We start from the raw sequence: 22,093 nt of genomic DNA on the forward strand, positions 1-22,093 counted from the left end.
ACCACCTCTGAAGTCATACATGTCACCTCCTACAGACAGGCAGAGACTGGTGACTCAGCTCATACCCCTCATCCTCCCCTGGACCATGATTATCTGAAGAGATGAGCATCTCTGAAAGATGGAGATAAAAAACAATAGTAAATAGATCTATTTAGGACCCTCTCACCTCTGGCTGATAGAATTCTCCCAGATAAGCAGCTGAACCTAAAGAAACAGAATTCAGTGCGGCCAGACTGCCAGCAGCTGAGAAAATGCCCTGGGAGTAGGCAATGTGCCTGCCACTCCTGGGGGGAAGGGACAAGGTGGGGAGGAGGATGAGACTGACAGCATTAAGTACTGACCCTTAGAGAAAAGACACATGAAGAATGCAAAACTGTCCATGTGAACAATTTTGAGGATCTGTGAATGTCTTCTAATTGTACCATGCAGATGTTATCCACAGAAAGTTGCAGCAACTTCTGGGTTGGTATAGAATAATATGCTCTATGCTTCCAAGACAACATACCAGAGTTTTTAGCCAGTATAGAATGCAACAGTTCAACATGAAGACAGTACACTGTACCTGCATTTGTCAATGGCTAGCTGCCTTTTGCTTGAATGTATTTGAGAGGCTGCCTGTAAATTATAGGACTCTCAATGATTTGAGCCTTAACTCCCTGTAAATACCACACCACTTCTTGAGATCAAACAAGACTATGTGGCCAGTGCTCAGATAACACATACAGAGGGACAGATAGCTGTGGAGAACTTGCATTGGTCGCATTTCTTGCCAACCCCCATATACTATGGGGGCATAGTATATTCCTTCAAATTAGCAATAGTAATTCTAACATCTACTGGTCACCAATGCTATTGTACTTTAAGTGAATATAACCCCTTTATATACACTAACTTGGAGGAATCGTTTTTATCACAATAGGGTGCAATATAATTGTGCCAATACAAGTGCATGGCACTGTGGAAGTCACTGACAGAGCAACACATGGGACGAAACAAATAAATACTGCAGGCTGCACTCACATGCTGCCACCGGAGCCTTTGTGTTCCCATTAAAGTGTCTCACCATCCCAGCCAGGGCAACAGAAAAGAGCAGTGGCCCCCGGGAGGGAGATGATTTAGCATCTACCCTACCCTTTATTTCAGAAGCAGCAAGTTCAGCTGCTGAGGGGAGGGAGCCATCCTGGCAACAAAACACAAAGGGCCTGGATCACAGCCTGCTTCTAAATAACACAAACAGATAAGGAATTAGGTGATTAGAGAAAGTACTGCCAGCGGGTCTAAATATCAGCCCCTCGGGGAACATGGATCTGTGGTAAGAACTTCTTACACTGTCCTCCAGCGCTGCCCAAGAGCTATCTCAGTTCTGAATGGAGCTTTTCATACTTCCTACTTCAAGGCTAATTTTCTCATTTGAAAATGAAGGTCTAATAAAAAAAATTGGAAATAATTTATATATACAAAACTCACTAGAAACTTGTTAAATAAATTATGATATGCCTACATTCTTAACAACAGCACAATTGTTAAAAATCATATTTTATAAAATTATTTAAAAGCCAAGGGCAATGCTCAGTTATAAACCATGAACACAGAGAGGCAGGTGAAGACCATGCAATATTAACAGTGGTGATGTTGCCTCTTTTCTTTAAATTTTCCAAAATTTATAAAATGAGTGTTTCATTAATTATAAGGGAAAAGTGTCTAGGGTAGAGAATGTATGTGAAGATGAAACCATAAGTATAAGACATATACCTAATGGGGTCAATGTATGAAAATAATTAATGAAAATTAAAGTGATAATGAAGTGCCTTGAAGCAGATGCTCACAGGGCTTAGAGACTGTGCAAATATGACTACTATTGAGACTCTTTATTAAAAATAGAGAATTTCATATACCTGAACCTAAACATAATAATGTATACTAACTATACTGGGGGGGAGGGGAAGAGAATACTGTATATTCAAAGAATTGGCCTGATGGTTCTCAACAGTGAGGTCATTGGCAGAAAAACTTGATACAGGAGACGAGACTATTAGGAGAAACAGTTCACCTACTTTTCTGATGTTAAGCCACCATTCGAAACATAAATTAAAATCCCTCTTAATATAAATTACTAGAGGCCCAGTGCACGAAATTCGTGCGGCGGGGGGGGGGGGGGGGGGTGTCCTTTTGCCCGGCCTACACCCTCTCACAATCTGAAATACTGGCTCCTAACCGCTCGCCTGCCTGCCTGCCTGCCTGCCTGCCTGCCTGCCTGCCCCAACCTCTCTGCCTGCCTGCCTGATCACCCCTAACCACTCGCCAGCCTGCCTGCCTGATCACTCCTAACAACCTCTGCCTCAGCCCCTGCCACAGTGGCTTCGTCCAGAATGACCTCCAGAAGGTCGTTCAGCTGTCCAGTCTAATTAGCATCTTACGCTTTTATTATAGATGGTGCCTCCAAAATGGCTGCAGGAAATATTTTGATTTGCAAAATTACACTGAAAGAAGAAAGCTTGTGTTACCATAACAAAGACAACCAGCTGCAGCTTCTCGTAGATGGCAGAAATTCCGAAAAACAGGAGCTTGAAGAAGTCCACCCAACCATGTGTAAGGGGGACAATCAACAGCCCGCTCAGCTCAGATGACAGTCCATGTGGCACATTTGCAGACAAGTAAAACAGATCTCAGTTTTGACCCTGGCTCCTCCATTGAGCAGAAAAGGAGCCTTGAGCAAGTTACCCATCTTCCCACGCCTCCATTTCCTCATCTGTCTAACAGGGAGGGGGTGGAGAGAGCACATGCCCAGTACCTCACACTCTGCCTGACACAGGCATCCAGGGCCAGGAGGCCTCCCTAGGTATCCAGCAACCTCCTCGACTCCGATTCTGTAAATAATACGCCAACTTCCTTCACAAGAAAGAGATTGCCCCTCAGAACATTCTGCTCTGTTTGGCAGTTGGACTCACCTCATAAGATTAATAAATCCACAGACAGACTTTTAGATCCCATCTTTGTGAGCGAGCGTATTTGCATAAATCAGTTAACCAGTCTAACCGCATTTCTCAGCCTATAAATTTAAGCTCAAAGCTGAGCCCTAAAAAGCATTTCAGCTGAGCAGACCCTTTCTATAAGGCCTTAAAAATGGACAAGCTTCCCTCATCATCAGTCTTTATACAGAGCTGTCACCCAACATTAAACCTACACAATGTTCTTTTGTGGGCCTGCCACGACTCAGAAGTCACTTTAGGATTTTTGCTGTGCTGTATCCTGAACCATGACCAGGCTCCTGGCTCCTCTGTATATGCCATAAAGCTCCTGTATTTTTTTCCAACCATTCGAGGCAAGCAGATGCTTTATCCTACACCTTTTTCTCTGCCTTACCAAGTTCAGTTAATATAATGGCACATGAGGTGTGAACCTAGATGTAACAAGGCACTACTTCATAAACCTTTTCACTTTTTATTATAAAGTGAAATTCACCCTGAAAATGTTCTCGGGCCCCACCTAAACTAAACATAAATAGTATGTTATAAATCCCCCAAAATTCCACTGTTCCCCTAGAGACCCTGTTCTCTAAAGCAGACAAATTTCCTCGCCTATCTCCTTTTACTGGAATCCTGGGGAGATGTTTAAGCTAAGAAGAAATATGTCTGGTTAGCAGTTGGTTGAGAGAGCTGGGGGGAGAAAAAAAGCTCATCCAGGAAACAGAAAGCTCATACGGAAACAGCAGAGATATTCCTGTGTCTAAGTCTGGCTCAAGAAAGAAAAGTGGTGCCTGGCCACCATGGCTCAGTGGTTGAATGTCAACCTATGAACTAGGAGGTCAGGGTTCGATCCCCAGTCAGGGCACATGCCTGGGTTGCGGGCTGGGTCCCCAGTGTGAAGCATGCTGGAGGCAGCTAATTAATGATTCTCTCTCATCATTGCTGTTTCCATCTCTCTCTCCTTTTCCCTTCCTCTCTATAATCAATGAAAATATATTTATAGTAAAAAATTTTTAAAAAGAAAAGTGGTGTTGTCAGAGACCAAAATCATGGACCGCCAGCCTTAGCAAAGCCCCACTTCTCCATTGCTGGAAGCAAACATCTAACAGTAATTCTCAAGCTGCAGTGCCAAAAGAAACACCTTGAAATTGTGAAAAATGAAGAGTCCAGGCTCTAGCCAGAGATTCTATCGCAAGTAACTTTTAAACTGCACTGTGAAAACACCTGACCTGGCCTCTTCTCTGGGGGAAAGACTCTCACCTGGTTTTCACGGTGAGAGCCAACAGGGCATATACCTTTATATCTGAGCTTGGGCTTAGAGGGAATTAGGGGCACCATAACGAGAAGGGCAGACCCCTAAATATATACTGTTCACTCAAAAGACATGGCATCAACAGAGATCCACTTGACCTTTGCCCTCAGAGCAATCCTGTGCAAACCAGAAGGCTGGAGCTCATTTGTAGCAAATGAGAAGTGATAATGTTGACAGCCATATCTGCAGTGAATTTAATAGTTAACCATCAAATGGTCTGTCCCTGCAGAACTTCCCATCAGGGGAAACTAGAGAACTGTACATATGAACAGCATTTTCCTAGCAGGGAAGGGGACACAGGTAGAAGGGAGATGTACCAAAGTCAAACAGCATTCAGAAATACCAAAGGGCCCTGCTCCCAAGCTTGTGAACTCCATCACCTCAGTATCACCGTGGTGCTATCAGACACACAAGGATGAGGGTGGCAAAGGCAAAAACTGCTTCCTTAGATTTCATGTCTTCAAGTCTCCCGCTATGCTAGGGGCTTTACAACCCTGAATTAGCCATGGCAGTGGGTTTTAATTGGGAAGAAAAGACATAATTAGAGTCAATGTGGACTTAAGGTAAAGGGAGAAAAAGGAAAATATGCCTCTCTTCTTACTGTTCACACCCTCTTCATCCTGACCACCACCAAAGACAGTAATGATGAGGACCATGCTAGGAAGGGGGACAAGAGAGGGAAAGGGGCAAAGATGGTAATGAAAGAGGGAACAACAAAGAGACTGGGAAAAGTATCCTGAAGCTGCAATTGTCCCACAGGCACCACAGAAGTGAATCTTACAGCCTCTAAAAAACTGGAGTTCTGAAACCTTCTACAACAAATTACAAATACCATGGGTAAAGCTGATATCACAAAAGACAAAGATTCTCTGCTCAACTCAGGTTCCTCTGAACTCTCTCTTAACTAGGTCCTGAGCTTTGGGTACCAGGTATATCCCTGCATTATCCAGTTGAGCAAGAATCCTGCTAAGTCAGTTTAGTCAGAATCTCCCGCCTCCAATTTCTCATCATCCTTCCTGGTTCCTCATCCTCTACCATCTCCAATCCCACCCTGCTCCTTGATTATAAATTCCCACTTTTTCTATTTGGAGTTGAATCCAATCTCTCTTCCCCACTAGAAAAAAACCCAGTGCAGTGGTCCCTACACCTATCACAATGGTCCTAAATCAAGTCTACCTTATTCTACTTTAACAAGTGTTATGAATAACTTTTTATTGAACACAAACAAGGCAGAAGGAGGAAAACCCTGCCCTCAACCCCCACAAGCACACTGAACAGGTTCAAACACCTGATTAAAGACAAAGACTCTACTGGAATCAGAGATATGCCCTCTTCGAATCAGCTATAGATTTAGAGACTTGACCAATTAAAATATCAATTTATGAGAATTCTGGGAGTAGAAGGATACGGACCAGGCTTAAATTGTGCAAATGTAGTTTTCTTGAACATGAAATTGCATTTAAAAATCAGTTTAAATGTGGATCTCCAAGAAAAGTAGAATAATCAAGTTTGGTTGTTGACAATGTTATAAGTAGTGAATTCAGGTCAAATGATGCCACTCCTTCTGGCTGAACCCAAAGCAAGACAGCTAAAAGGCAACAGTAAACTTCAACAATGCTAAACATTTTATTTGTGGACTCATATAGCATCTAACACATAGCGCAGAAAATTTAAGAACAACACTCAAGATGAAGGGGACAGCCACAAGTTCTTTTGCAAGGTCTGCAGTAACAAGTAAGAGAATGACCAAATTGTGTGGGCCAGGAGTGACCTCATCATTTCAATGAACGTTTACAAACTCCCTCTCTGCACCACAGGAGGGAGGTAGTAGGAGGGAAAGGGAGAAATCACAGTGGGTATGGGAGAGTAGCTGAAAGAAATCCAAATGAAAACTGAAGTCACAGGAGCAGAAATCTATACTCTTACCACTCAGATACTTTCAGAAATATTCCCAAGTCAAAACACAAAAGCAAACCAAAGAACAGGCACCAACTTGTATTAGAACTTCTGAGAACCCCGAGGTGGGGAAGATAATGAGCTTGGGGGAAAGGAGCAGAATCGGGCGACAAGAGTCCAAAGCTGCCAGCTCTGGGGTGGCAGGAGAGCAAGGAGAGAGCATGTTCTCACTTGAGCACATTCGATTATATTCCTAGACAGACAGACAAGACAAAGATATTAAACACTCATAGCTTCTGCCCTTGGAATTCATTTCTTGCTGGGTGATGATGGTGAGAGATGAAAGGCTGTAGGATTGTATTACACTGAATTTTCAGTTTGTCAGGTTCCATCAACTACCACAGGTACCCTGGGACTAATCTGTATCTTTCAGGATGGAGATCTATCTCTATCAGCGCCCCAAAGACCATTCTCTCTACTTTATGGATATATAATAATATCAATTGGCCCAAATGGTTGTTACAAACTAAAGCGGCTTAATGGATTCTCAGTTGAAAAGCGTACATTGCCCTGGACTCTGATATTACTGCACCCAAGCATCTCCAGAATAACTATAACCTGTTATGCAAACAGCAATGTCTAGACTGAAAGAACCATTCACTCCTCTGAGAGAAGAGGACTGGGAGGGGGTGAGGGAAGAAGGGGTGAAGCCAAAAAGCTTTAAAAGCAAGGAGGCGGGTCCACAGAGCAATCTGTGAAGACCCAACAGAGCCTGGTTCAAATCGCAGGGTGGAACCTGGACATTTTCCTGAGGAAAATGCTGAGCTGTTCGTTTAATACACACTGAAGGGAACAGCAAAGGGCTGGGATAACTTCTTTCCCCTTTAGAAGAAATAAATAAGCCTGCTTTGAGGGATGTCACGTCTCTCTCCTCTTAAAGCACACAATGGCCTAATGATCCTGGCCGTCCCAATGGCCAAAATCAACAAATGGAGCTGTCTGCCAACTCGCTCGTGCAGAACATAGTGCCCTCGCTCACAACAGCTTCACAGAGAGGTAAAGAGGAAACAGGGTTCAGTAAGAATAGGGTGGACAGTACAGGCTGCACCCCCACCCATAGGGACCAGCCTCCAGCCAGGGCCTGAGGGAGCAGGCAGGCTGGAAAGGGCGCCCTGCGCATGCAGCACATGGCAGCCCCTCGGCAAAGATCCACCTACAGCTTCTAAAACAAGCCCCTCCAGCTGGATAAGCAGATACTAAAGGCAGCTCCATGTGAGTAAGAATGTGGCTTCCTCCTCATCCCAGACCACCTGACAAAAGAGAACAGCACAACCTTCCTTCCAGCCTCCCCAGGAATAAGGAAAACTGTCCTAGGAGAGAAAGAGTGGTCGACTCAGAAAGTCAAGTGTCAGTACTCTGCCTACCCCTCCCCAAATGATGAAGAGTGAGGAAAGCCCACCAATGAGCATGGAATGAGACATTATACTATGAACATGAGTATCAATTATGTGCTGGGCAGTGACCTAGCAAGAGATGTGAAGAAATGAGAAATCTACTTTACCCAGAAAAATCAAACTGAGTAGGGAAGGGGAGGAGGCATTTTATGGGAGAAATAGAAACTACAGGCATCCATTATACGGTTTATCCAGAATCAGCAGGACAGAGAAGCACCCAAATTCTGGGATCATTGTCTGAACAAAAGGTGCAGATGTGCACATAATGGCGATGCTTCTGCACAGCCTCACGAAGGGCCAAATACGGTGACACAAGGATGAAGGAGTCTACATCAACTGATTTCCCGAAGAGAGATGAAAAGGTCAGGAATACAAAGGCCTTCAGAGCTCAACTGAAGAAATCCTCCTGGGAAACAGCAACATGCCCAGGTGGTCACCAACACACACAACCCTGAATCAGGCAAAGGGATTTGCAGCCAAAAACAGACTGACAGCATAGTAGATGATGAGATTAATGCAAACAACCCAGAAACTGGCCGCAGATTTTCAAAGGAGTGCTGAAATGAAGTGGCATCAAAAATATGCCTATGCAACAGGCCTGTCATTTGCTAGGGGAAAAAAGCAAGCATCTGTGTCCTTCAGCTTCCCTCTAGTCTCAATTCTGAAAAGCTTTTTCCAAAACAGTGACATGAACTGATGCTGCTTCATCCAGAATATATCATCCAGTCTAAAGTTTACCCTATGACCACAATACACACACTCGGCAAGATTAGAGGTTTAGTTTCTAAAATTATAGACACCTTACTAATAAAAATAATTCCCCAGATCCATAGTGCTATGAGATATGAGGAACTTAAATGTCTGGATTTTGAAATGAACAAAATTTTCCCAGGACAAAGCTAATTAGCCCACCAAGAAGTGAAACCTATAGCATGGCCTACAGAAGTGCAAGGCACTGGAGGACTGCACTAAACTTGCTTTGAATATAAAATAATATGAAAAAAAGGTAATTTATCTAAACACAGTGTATGTAGCTCTGCAATCAGTACCTCATAAATAGAGAAAGATGAAGGGAAAGCATTATAATTGATTTTAAAATTAGTTCCAAGCAAAGAAATAATCTGACAACCAACAAGGTCGACAACAGTAAAAAATATATAGCCCTCAGGGAAAACATGCACTTAAAAACGTCAATGAATCAAGACACCTAAACTGCTCTGAAAGAAGAATATTTGGGAAAGCTCGAGTAAGAGTAGAGGTGTTAAAAGAATGTCAATTGGGGACCAAGCTGCAAAAGCACTTAAAATCCTGACATTAACCCCTCTGCTAGGCTGCAGCCACTCTGCACTATGCTTATGGAATACCACTAGGAAGAAAGCTACCTCCCAGAGAGGCAGGGCTGGTCAACCCAATGGCAGCAACCAGACAAACTAGGAGTGAGGAAAGGAAGTGTCTATAGAAAACTAAGCCACGTGTGACCTGGCCATCAGAACACGTAATCCAATTAGGAAATAGGAAAATGGGAGTGGAAGTTGACACACTGGCTCAAGTTGGAATGGCTATCTATCAGAAGCAGTTAAGGAAATTAGCAATAAATTGATAGTCAGATGCCACTCAAAAGCAATATATGGATTTGGTCTTGAGCCTCAGCAGATATTTAGATTTGAACATGAAATACTTGCTGTGTTTACATCACTCTGCAAGGTTCTGAAAAAGAAAGGATATGAAGCTGAGAAAACCATGCCGTTCGAGCCCTCAGAGTAGTTTGGCTTCACAGTGGAAAGCAGGCCCTGACATTAATAAGTAGTACAGGCTGACAAGGAGGTGGGAAGTACTATGTGTACGGAAATCTTGGAGCAAAAGGCACCTTCAAGAACCAGCACAAGAAAAAGGGTTACCTGAGCACAGAACTATGTTAAATGGTCACAGGACAGTAAATATGATGCGACTGTCAATGTAAGAAACAACAGAGAATTACTGTGGCTCACAGGATTGAAAAGAGGCAAGAAATATGAACACACCAGAAAGTTTTAGATAAATTGAAAATAGAGAACTGTGTAAAGGCGATGATTAAATGAAGAGAGAAGAGAGAGAAAAAGAGATGGATTGCAAGAGGTAAATGTACATGGTTCAGGGAAAGATTAATGCCCAAGAACCACTAGAAGATGATAAAATCCCACAAAAAGTATTTAGAGGGAACAGGCAAGATCATGGGAAAGGGAATGCATTAACTAAAGGAAACAAAAGAAAATATAATTTGTAATAGGGAGAAGAAAGCAAATCAAAGGGAAATAGGATAGATTCTTGCTGCCTTCTCCAGGTCACAATTCACTATAAAGATCAATGAATGTACATTTTAGGAACTCTGCAATCTACTCAAATACCAAATGTCTTTACCTCCCCCTTGATTCAGGCCTGCCCCAGTGACCTCTCCAGCCAAAAAGCAGGTTGTACCTACATACGAGTGTTTCTGCAAATGATAGGGTATATATATATATACACACACACATATATCCTGAAACCTTAAAAAGATGAGCTAAGACCCACCCATAGTCTTCTCATAATTTTTCCAGTCCTCTAACAAAGACAGTTTCAAGCGTTCTTCTCAGAAATGCCCAGATCAAACAAATGTGAGGCATACAGAATGCCTCTGCCAGCGCTCTGGTATAGTCTCAGTCTGTCTTTTGATCACACCGCTGCAGTGCCCAAATCTCCCCATTGGAAACCGGTGAAATGCTATATCCATTTCAAAGAGCTTTTGCATCTCTCCAAGGTCCGTAATGCCAAGCTGGAGTCCCTCTCTAATTCACTATTTGCCTTATGCTCCGTCACAAGTGGGAGATCACAGTCAGTGAGCTTATTGGTTCGCCCGCTTCACTTAGGAACGCAGCCCCACAGCTTTCTGTTGGTGTGCATCTAAGTGGCAGCATCATTTGCTTTAGGGTCCGGAGGGACCAGTCATCTTGCTTTCAGAAATCTAAACTGGAGGGAATAGGTTGAGAACCGCTTTTAATCGTGTCTAAATGGCAAAGGACCCTGGGGCCCTGTGCAACAAATGGAGTTATTAGCACCTGAAACTGCTCTGCTTCTGAATCCCAGGGCATCACTCATAATATGCCTACCTGCAGCTCCGTCTACTGTCAACTGCCTACGGAGAAGACCCCGTGGGGTGAGGCTTGGAAACAGCTTCCCCATCCAAAGGCAGCAAGGGCACTGGAAGATCAGGCAGATTGCAGCTTTAATAAAACTGACCTTTTAGTGCCCAGGTCTGAATATTTAAAGACCCTGCTATGAAAGAACATTTATAAGTTCTGGTAAATAAGTTCACAGGGAAGAGGCTGAAAGAGAGGGTGATGAAAATGAGTACAAGGTGAAAGCATAGGACTAAGAGATGAGAGGCTCCACCTTTCCATACTTACCAGAGGTTCAAGCTGAAGGGATGTAGATCGGGGTGTAGGTAGGTATGTGTGTGTGAGTGTGTGTGCGTGTGGGAGGGAGAGAGAGAGCGAGAGAGAGAGAGAGAGAGAGAGAGAGAGAGAGAGAGAGAGAGAGAGAAGCTAAGGAAAGAAGTTTAAGATAAAAGCCCTGCAAATGAAAGCACACTTTGTACACTTAACACCTGGGGGTAGAGTAAATGATGTGCCTGTTTTCAAGGTAAATTTCAGCTCCTATATCCTGGTTCACTACAATAGCACTGCATGAGCAGGCTTCATGGAGGAGTAAGTCAGCACCTTGATCAGATGCCAAGGGTATGTATTTCCATTGTCATTAACACCGCAAGTGTAACACAAAGCTCACAGCAGCCCTGGGCAACAGAGCACTAGGTTTTCCAGTTTCACATCAAAGCCACTTGCTCTCTAGGAAGTCCTGAGACTGCACAATGTGTTATCTCCTCTAAGGCAGTAAGTCAGAAACCCAGAGCCTTTCTCCAAGACTTGGCACTTGTTTCTTTGTAGCAAACAACTGGATAAAATCAACTATACAGTCTGCCCTCTGTAACAGTGAGTTCAACATCATGTGGGTTCAACCAACCACGAATCAAAAATATTTGGGAAAAGAAAAATGTTATGTTTTTGCTGACACGTACTATATAGTCTGCCCTACAATGTTTACATTTGTATTGAGCATGTATAGACTTTTGTTCTTGCCATTATTCTCTAAACATAACAACTGATTTACAGAGCTTTTACATTGTACTAGATATTATAAATACTCTAGAAATAATTTAAAGTATATGGGAGGATGTGCTTAGGTTATATGCAAACACTACACCATTTTATTTTTTTTAATATATTTTATTGATTTTTTACAGAGAGGAAGGGAGAGGGATAGAGAGTTAGAAACATCGATGAGAGAGAAACATTGATCAGCTGCCTCCTGCACACCTCCTACTGGGGATGTGCCCACAGCCAAGGTACACGTCCTTGACCAGAATCGAACCTGGGACCCTTCAGTCCGCAGGCCAACGCTCTATCCACTGAGCCAAACCGGTTAGGGCATTACACCATTTTACATAAGGTACTTTAGCATCTACAGATTTTGGTATCCACAGCGGGCCCTGGAACCAACCCCCCGGGATCCCAACGTAGACTGTACCGCAGGAACACCACAGCATCCAAAATGGCTCTCAACCTGAAGGAGTTAACATCTCTAAAGAGTCAACTCTGGATTCATACTGAATAATCCAAAAGCACTGCGCCACAGAATCAGCATCAGCAGCATCAGCCATCCAATTGTACTCTTTCTGAGGAAGCTATTACACACCCTTGCTTTTAACTCCTGTCATACTTGGAAGCAACAAATCAGGTTCTAACCAAAATCTGAAGAATGAAATACAGGGTACTATTGGAAAGCAATTGCCTAGGGTGAAAACAGTTCCTTTGATTGTGCTGTTTTGTCCAGAGCCCTTTCTCTGGCTGCAATTAGAAAGTAATCAAAAGAGGGAAGTAGTAGTATACAGTTAGCCTAGGGCAAAACCTTCTTGCTTCTATGTATAATTCAAGAGAAATGAACTAGTCTCTGGACAAAAAAAGGAAAATCTAATTTGCCTGACTATCCCCACAATATATAGATGTCTCAGTAGATCTATATTAGTTGATGACATGTTACTAGAGGCTTTAGGGTTTAGGGAAGATAAACATTCAAAGAAATCTCTCCTTCCTTACTTGAAGGGCAAGCCCCATTGGGTCATCATCTGGGAGCTGGTAGGGAGTCACTGCACGCCATCTGCCTGCCCTTGAGGAAGCTAGACTTGCCCTCCTTACCTACCCCTCCAGATTCTTAATCTGCACCTTCTCCCACTCTGCTCAGAACAAGCTCCAATACCATAATCTGTCAGGGTATCTTTTTCTCCATTTTAAAGCCAGTGACCTCCAGAAAGTGTCCAAAAATTAGATGGAAGGTAATCTCCTGAGTGTTTTATTCAACACCCTCCACAGTCCATCCGTAGTCTCCAAATAGGCCTCAAGCACTCTGTGTTTCTGCCACTACAAGATCACCCCCCAATTCCTAAACAACCCTCAACATTCTCATTGGAGAGTCTACCGGCCTTGTTCTAACTAGGATAGCCACATATTCTTGGGCACTTTGTGCCTTGCTCAAGGGCACCTGGCCAAGGGGACAAGGGCAAATGGGAGCTGAAATTCAGCCTCCCTTGTTTGTCAAACCGTGTGCCCTGACATGAGGCTGCCAGGAGGAAGGAATAACCTTCTCTTATTTGTTACAAGGGTGCCATATGGGCTAACAGTTCTGGCACCAATATCTACATCTTGAGTACTCAACTGGTCTTCCCTTGGATAATAACAGTTGGTATATAATAAAGAATACTAGAAACCAAAGACCCCAAGGAGTTGGATGCCTGTTTGCCTTGTCATTACAGACATAATTATATCCTCACTGGGATCTCCAGGTGATTTTTATTCCTACATGAATATTATACATCTGCTAGAGGCCCGGTGCACAAATTCGTGCACTGGGGTGGGGGTGTGTCCCTCATCCCAGCCTGCACCCTCTCCAATCTGGGACCCCTCGGGGGATGTCCGACTGCCGGTTTAGGCCCGATCCCACATACGGGGATCGGGCCTAAACCGGCAGTTGGACATCCCTCTCACAATCAAAGGGATCACGACCCACAGGTTGAAAACTGCTGCTCTAAAGGAATTGAATGAACAAAGAAGGGAAATCATTCTTCATGTCAATCAAAAGCCATATGTTGTAGACTCTTAGAGATAAGCCTTACTTAGAACTTTCGGAAAATGGACTAAGATTCTCAGGAGCAAAATTAAAGGAGACAGAGGAGGGGGGGTAGGGGGGGAGAGAACACGCCTACCTTGGGGTAAAGAACAAGGAATTCTAAAGCATAAACTAGTACATATATTCCAACAACTTCTCATTATCCATTGAAGCTAGGGGAAATCTATCCAATTATACCCTGAAGAGTTCAAAAGGATCCTGGAAAAAACTAAAACCCTCAGTAATAGTTCACTTCTTACTCCAGAAAACCTGCTGTCATCCTACCTAAGCTATAACACTCCTACCCCCAAAAGCTGCTTAAAATTCAGCTACATAGCCTACATTAACATAATGCATTTGGCTGATGATGCAGGCAAAAAAATTAACGTTCAAGAATTTCAAAGTTGTGGTTGCTGTGGGAACCTTAATTCCAACTGCATGGCACAGATGCAGAATTGTGGACTACTCCCAATACTGATCAAATTGGAGATATTTATTTACTCTGTGCAATGAAGCAGAGTTACAGTTACTAAGAGAAACTTATTTTGGCATTTCTTAGGCTTTCATGCATTTAAATTCTCCACGTTACCACAATACTGTTTGCTGCATTAAATTGCCTCCTCCATGGGGGAAAACGGGAGAGAATGAATTGATTGGCCAGACATTCAAAGAACCCATCCTGTATGTGTTTCTTATGCATAATCTGATTCAAAAGACAATCATGATATTTTCATTTTACTCTTATGGGCTGTCTGTAAACTCTCATGCAAATGAAAACAAGGCATGAATTTCAACTTGTAAGTGTACCAAGTCATGTGGACCTACAAAACAACAAAAAAGCAAATTTCACGTCTTTAGAACTATAAAGTAGATAAATTTTAAAAGCACAGAGCACAATTCCAGCCACACCGTTTAATTTATGAAAACTGTCCGAACACTTGCCTGTGGCACTGGCTCTCACTGAGAACCCAGCTCTGCGACCAATCAACACAGTTGCACACTTTAGTTATTGGAGGACAAAAATAGGAGATATAAATGTATCTGTAACAACAACACATAGGCAGACAAAAAAAATTCAACCTCAATCCCTATTCCCAACCTCTCATAACTCTAACAATGGAAAGAAAATGGCCTCAAAATTTAAAACAAAACTGTCTGAAGGCTACCAATTCATATAGTTTTTATCCTAAGCACTAGAGGCCCAATGCACGAGATTCGTGCAAGGGGCTTGGCCCTCGCAGCCCCAGCTTCGTCCGAAAGGTCATCTGGAAGGACGTCCGGAAGGTCAAGGTCGTTTGGGTGTCCGGTCTAATTAGCATATTATGCTTTTATTATTATAGATAATTTCTCAAAATCACCCACACTGGTTAGGTAAGCACCTATGCTGCCAGAAGATCCAACAAATAACACAAAACAGTGTAACTAATAATTATAGTTACCACTTGCAAAAGATGAATAGGTGACCTCAGAGAATATATATAGCAAGATTCATTTCTTCCTAGAGCAAAAACAAATGGGCCTATCTCATCAAAATGAACAGCAGAAATGGGACGCACTACAACACAGGTCAGATGCGGACCTTCCCTCTCCTTATTCTCAGAGAAACAAGATCTCACTAATAAAACACACCTACCATCTCACATATCCCAACCGTAACTCCTCTCAAGGGAAGAAAGCCAGCAGTGCCCATCCATAGTAAAGCAGAGCAGTGAGTATGAGTCAGGACAAACTGAGGTCTGCCCAATAACAGCTAGGCTTCAGATATTATGAAATCCTCTGGAATTCTCAGACATATGTATCACATTTAACTAATTCTCCAGCTCCTTCTATTTGGTTTTTGAAGAGAAGCTTCACTGCTTCCCTACCTGCTTCCCTACTGTTTTCTTACCTGTGTGTTCTCCCCCTCCAGCCTCGGTGGTCGGATGCTGGACAGGTGGATGGTCTTGTAGTCACCGGAGTTCAGCTTCACAACAATGGCATCAGCATTCAGCACCTGCATCACCTGTGGACATGAAGGCAATTGCTTAAACCTGCTTCAATGGCCCAGATAATCGTAGCACACATGCTATGGAACAAGGCTTTCGCCAGTCACAAGGAAAAAAAGTGAGATCAATAGTCATTGAGGCAGATCTAATATCATCCGTCATGAGGCAACAATGTTCGAAAAACTATGCTACAATAGCCAGGCCCCAAAGACCTGATTATGATTTCTCCAAGAGGGGAGCCTATAGTATTCACAAAGATAGTCAATCTTTTTTATCTTGTCCCTGACCAAGACATTGTGGTTAACTACAGAGCTTACGAACTGGAAATCCGGTCTCTACATGTTATTGAAGATTTTCCTGGAAACAGGATCTAAACTAAAATCAATCCCTGTATCTCAATGTGAATCTAGGAAAAGAGGCAAGAGCTGGATTAGAAGAAGGTACCAGCCCTAGATGAGAAAGAAGCAAAGTAGGATGCCCAAAGAGAGAGCAGAAAAATAAAAAACAAGTGAAGGGGAAAAAAGAATTGTCATCTCAGCGTGGAAAAGATGTTAATCTCAGAGGGAGAAACATTAAATTGCTAAGACATTACTTCGGCTACTCTAAAAGCCACGTTCTCAGAGCACTACTATGGTCATCTTTGTTTTAGAGCCCCAAATCAGTGCCACTGGACCCCACTCTCAGCTGAAAATGATAAACTTCCAGTCTGAGATAATTTGCAAGGATAACTATTTGAAGTACAAATATTCCTCTGTGGAGGTTATCAGGATACCCCACTAATGTGCACAGAATAAAAGTCCATTGAAACCAGGCTAGGTTTCAAGTAAAACCCACAATTCAGCCAGCAGTCTATAATTCACCCAATTATACTCAGAGCCTGTTGTTACTGGGCTGTTTCCTCCTTTGTGCAAACAACACTTTGCTGCAAGGTAGCTCCTGATTACAAAACAGGTCACCATCCACCTCACGGGCAGAATCAAAACCACCCCTTCCAGGCTTCAGTCAGGTCCCATCAGGATCTAACAGACAGCCAAGCAAACTCCAGGGTCAGCTGCCACTGCATTTTGAGGGGAGAACTTCCCAAATGAAACAAAAAGAGCTAGACTCTCCTTTGCTATGGATAAAAGAGCCCTTGTTAACTATTCAGATCTTTGAAAACAAATATACCCATTTACTCGCACACTCCTCCAAAACGGCTATCTTTTACCTTTTGCCAAAGAACCAGCCACACACACCAAAAAGAGTGATTTAAAGGACAACCTGAAGAGCAAAAAACAAAAACAAGCAAGAAATGATACATAAGAGGAAACAGCAGGAGGAAAGTGCCATCAAACAGAATGAATGGAAAAAAGATGATAGTTAGAAATGAGCTGTAAATCCATGGAAGACTGAGTAGGGCTGCTGGATGGAGACATCCGTGGTTTTACGACCACAGGTAATAGAAATCATGTACAGAAAACCAGATCATTGACTGGACAAGTAATGAAAGTCTAAATACCTAAGTAGATTGGGCAGGAAAGGGGTGGGAGTGGGAAATTATATATTTGTAAAATTATATGCATTGGGTAACAATGGTTGATAACATTATATAAATTTCAGATGTACATTATAATACAACATCTGTATATACTGAATGTGTGCTCACCACCCAAAGTCTAGTTTCCTTCTGTTACCATATATTTGACTCCCTTTATCCTCCCCCCATTATACCTAAGATTAACTTGCAACCCTGAAAGCAGCAAAAAGCCACAGATCTGATCATCACAAAGGCTGACCACTCAAAACCAAACAGCCAGAACCTATAACTCAACTGGTCAGAAAAACTTGGTGAGGTCCAAGGGTAATCAAAACCATGGTCTTTGTCACACCAGGACCAAGTCAAGGTCAGGGTTGATTACCTATGTATGGGTGGTACCAAAGGGCATAGGACCCTCCAAATCAAATCAAAGAGCCCCTTATGCCAGCCCAATCACAAAAACATGTCCATGAAAACTTAAAAATGTTGTGGCCCCACCCCATAACAAAGAAACAGAATTTCCGGAGGATGAGGCCCAGAAATCAGGATTTTAAAGATTTCCAGGTGATTCTAATGTGCAGCCAAGGTTGAGAACCACTGGCCTAAAGGATAATAGAGTAATTAGGCATCTCAAATGAACACACATTTCCTAAATCTCAATGATGAACAGAGCTACACATTCCTCTTGCACCAAAACTAACTCATTAAATTGTCAATTGCCAAAAACATTGAGAAATTCGTATAATCAAGACATGAGAAATATCTAGACATTCTCCTAGTCATGCTCAGAGAGGAATAAAACCAGGGAAAGTATCACAGTGTTCACACCTTCACCCCCGGATTATAGAATGTGAAGATCTAAGCCTGCCCCTATGACAAGTTACTGGTGCTCGTCACCCCCTGTAATGCGTTAGCAGTAGTAGCAGCAGCGGCAGCAGCGGCAGCAGCGGCAGCAGCGGCAGCAGCGGCGGCAGCAGCGGCGAATTAATTCCTGAAGCTGTAAATTTCCGGCCTCAGCAGCACACTCTCTCTGCTTGGCATCTCCCTGATTAGAAACCTCCTCTTCAAGACCTGCACACTCTGACGCTGCCAGCTAAATGAGGTTTGGCTTTCTGGTGAAGGGGTGAATGGGGAGTGCGTGTGTGTGTCCATGTGTGTGTATTTAAGGGGGATTTATGACTTATTATTCCTCTGTAAATGGTGTCATTAGTGTCCGGAGAACAAGCAGCTCCAGAGCTGAGGCCTGGAAGAGGCAATAAGAGCAGCTCTGGTCACATACTGTGCAATAGGTAAAATGCAGGGCGGTTACTACCCAAAGCCTGCACATCAGCACCGTGACAGAGCACATTTATAACAGTGAGGTTTCTTATGTGCTTTTCATCAGGATAATCTAAATATTCCCGCATCGCTCACTTTCCCCACAGCTACAGATTCCTACTTAGTCTACCCACACATCCACCACCATACCACACACTCTAGGGCAGTGATGGAGAACCTTTTGAGCTCGGCGTGTCAGCATTTTGAAAAACCCTAACTTAACTCTGGTGCCGTGTCACATATAGAAATTTTTTGATATCTGCAACCATAATAAAACAAAGACTTATATTTTTGATATTTATTTTATATATTTAAATGCCATTTAACAAAGAAAAATCAACCAAAAAAAATGAGTTCATAGGTTCGCCATCACTGCGGAGATAACCTAAGGCACAGGAGCAGAAATCTACACTGAAAAAGTCACTAACTGGACTCAAAATACATGCCCTAAATCTGAATCCCTCGCCGTTTCTTGAAGCCCAATCATAAATGGAAAAAGGAGTGGCTTAATAATGACGACTGTAGGCTAAGGGCTGCCACAAGTCAAGAGAAGTGCAGAGTGCTGTCAGGGGCAAGGAAGGGACATCCATTCCCAGCTCTGGCCTCCTGCCACTCTCCCATCTGCAGAGCCCATCCACAGTGATCACTGGGTGGTGAAGAGCTATTCAGCTTCTTAAAATCCTGCAGTGCATATAAAATGAACAAAAAGAGCCGACAATAGCCTCCTGAGCTACAGAGACACTCAGCATAACTCCCCAGACACAACTTCTGGTATTCCCAAAGCTAACTAAATTATCAGTGCCAGATAGGAATAAAAGGACCAGCAGCCCAAAAAGGGCTTTCTATAGGCACCAGCAGGGAATACCCTTTCTACTCTGAAATCATGGCATCCAGCTGCATCTCCTGGTCCCAAGGCATGTATGCTATGTCTATTCTCCCCAAAGCGAATCCTGTAAATACTACTGAAGCAACACCAAACGGGGGTGAAATAAGGAATACCCCACAACTATTATACAATGGCCTGGAGTCCTACATAGCCCCGTCTCCATCCCCCAGAAGAGTACAGCTGCTACCCTGTGTCCTTGACAAAATGAATACTAAGCACACAATTTCCTGATGCAAATACCTCTAGGCACCTAAGCATGATTAAACGGACTGGACACTAAAACAAGTACTTCAAAGGAAACCAGACATCAGACAAATTCCCACAGAAGGGCATCCTACAAAACACCCAACCAGGACTCCTCACTGCCAAGGTCATCAAATGCAAAGAAAGTCTGAGAAACTGCCATGCCCAAGAGGAGCCTGATGAGACACGACAGCTCAATGCAGTGTGCTATCATGGATGGGATGCTGGAACACAAAACAGACATTAGAGAAAATCTAAGGAAATCTGCTCAGGCATGGACTTCCATTGAAAATAACATAATATTGGTGTACCACTTATAACTGATGTGCCATATTCATGTCAGATAATAGTAGGGGGAACTGGAGGGGAGTAGGGTAATGCGGAACTCTGTGTACTATCTGCCCATTTTTTCTGTATATCTAAAATTATTCCAAAAAATAAAGTCCCAAATTAAAAAGCCAGGTAAATATTTTTTTTACAAATCTTTTCTAATTCAACCATTTTCTTTTCTTATCGGTAATCAGTTTGCTAACTTAAGCTATAAACCAAGTCTTTTTTTTTTAAGACACACTTTATTAAAATACTCAAGTATATTACTTAGCATCATCATTTTAGCATTGATTCTAACTTCATGGTTGTAGTTATTCTGCAGTTTGACGATAAGAGCACATCTCATCTCAGAGCTGTTTTTCATTTTGCTTTTGTGGTATACACCAACTCTTGATCTCTTTTGGCATAACAGAGACCACCTTCCCAACCAGGTCCTCAACACAACTTCATCTAAAAGCCCTACGACAAAAAGTCAAGGAAGTAGCTAGTATTTTTTTGTTCCCTCCACATTACCAAATGGGAATATAATGGAAAAGTCTAGATAATGCCAAAAATATTAACAAGTATCCCTGCTTAAGAACCATCTTAGAGAGACATAATAATGAATTCCTTTCAAAGCTATGCCTGGACACACAGCAAAAAATAATCAGGACCAAAACAAGTAAGTACCAGAACCCACCACATCCAGGGATAGCTTATAATTTCACCTCCAAAATTGGACATGGCCACCAATACCAGACAGTTCACTACGTAGGGCAATCTCCCAATCAGAGCCCCAAAGGGTAAACTCCTTGAAAGCAGAAACCACTTCCCTCAAAGCACCGCTTCCAGGGCTCCGTGTTTTTAAGTAATCAATTGGTTCAGAGAACCAAACTAGAGGCCCCTCACAAGGCAGGGGAGTGAGAAGACTCACCTCCTGAGGACACGCTGCCACTCCTCACCACTGCCCCTCCACCCCACCCCTTTGCGTTATTCAGGACTGTGAAATCTGCAAGACCTAAGCATACAGCAGAAGGGACAGGGAAGCCAGGCCACGTGCTCAGGGGACCATATGGCTACAAACAGCACAGATCAGCTAAAACGCCACAGGGAAGGCAGGCAGGAAATTGGCAAGCCACGACAGGCACAAAAGTCTCAAGCAGGCTCAGCTAATCACTGTGAAGTGAACATGCTTCTCTGCTAACCTGGAGAGACACGAAGAGCCCTCCCTTGCATTTCCTTCCTTAAGAAGTGAAGCTGCTTGAGCAGAGAATGGAAACCAGGCTTTCAGTAGGCCACATGTATCAAGAGAATACTTGGCTGAGTTTCAAAATTCTCAGAAGTGAGACTCTTGGTCAACAGTCTGACCTACAGTGTTGCATCAGTTCCAGAAATCACCTATAGTGTCCCAGAGGCATTCAGTTAAAGAGTTCATAGGTCACCTTTCTTGGGCTTTTCAGGCTATTTTGCTGTCCTCTGAGCAAATAATTCCTAGGAGACAGGGTGACTGCTAAAGAGAGAACCTCTAATTGTTCAGGCCCTATAGTCACCTCAAAGCAGAATCATTCAGCAAAAAGTAGGTCTGTCAGACTATGTTCTTGAAGGCCCCTGGCATCTCAGGACCTTTTTAGGTTTTCTCGGTATTAACAGACATTTTAAATCAGGTAAAATGACTAGAAAACTGCAGTTGGGCTCTAGGTTTTGAAAAGAAATACAGATCATTTTTTTCCTTTTACATTTACTGCTGCTATCCCATGTTCTATAACAGGGGTTGGCAAACTATGGTCCAAGGGCCATCCAGCCCACTGCCTACTGTTATAAATAAAGTTTTATTGGAACACAGCCACACACAGTCATTCACACATGATATGTCTATAGCTGTTTTCTTGCTACGGTGGCAGCATTGATTAGCTACAATAGAGACTATATGGCCCTTAACCCCTTAAATATTTATTATATGGCCCTTTAAGAAGTTGTT

The 22,093-nt window shown here is 42.9% G+C and overlaps 1 protein-coding gene across 1 annotated transcript in view; it reads right to left on the reverse strand.

The window, feature by feature from the left end:
• Positions 1-22,093, reverse strand: part of SND1 (staphylococcal nuclease and tudor domain containing 1) — a 456,936-nt gene that overhangs the window by 372,438 nt on the left and 62,405 nt on the right. Inside the window, exon 10 of the mRNA XM_036328783.1 lies at positions 15,748-15,861. Within this exon, the coding sequence (XP_036184676.1) occupies positions 15,748-15,861 (114 nt within the window). The remainder of the gene's footprint in view (positions 1-15,747; positions 15,862-22,093) is intronic.

This window comes from Myotis myotis, unplaced genomic scaffold (assembly GCF_014108235.1).
Source record: "Myotis myotis isolate mMyoMyo1 unplaced genomic scaffold, mMyoMyo1.p scaffold_m19_p_11, whole genome shotgun sequence".
NCBI lineage: Eukaryota > Metazoa > Chordata > Mammalia > Chiroptera > Vespertilionidae > Myotis > Myotis myotis.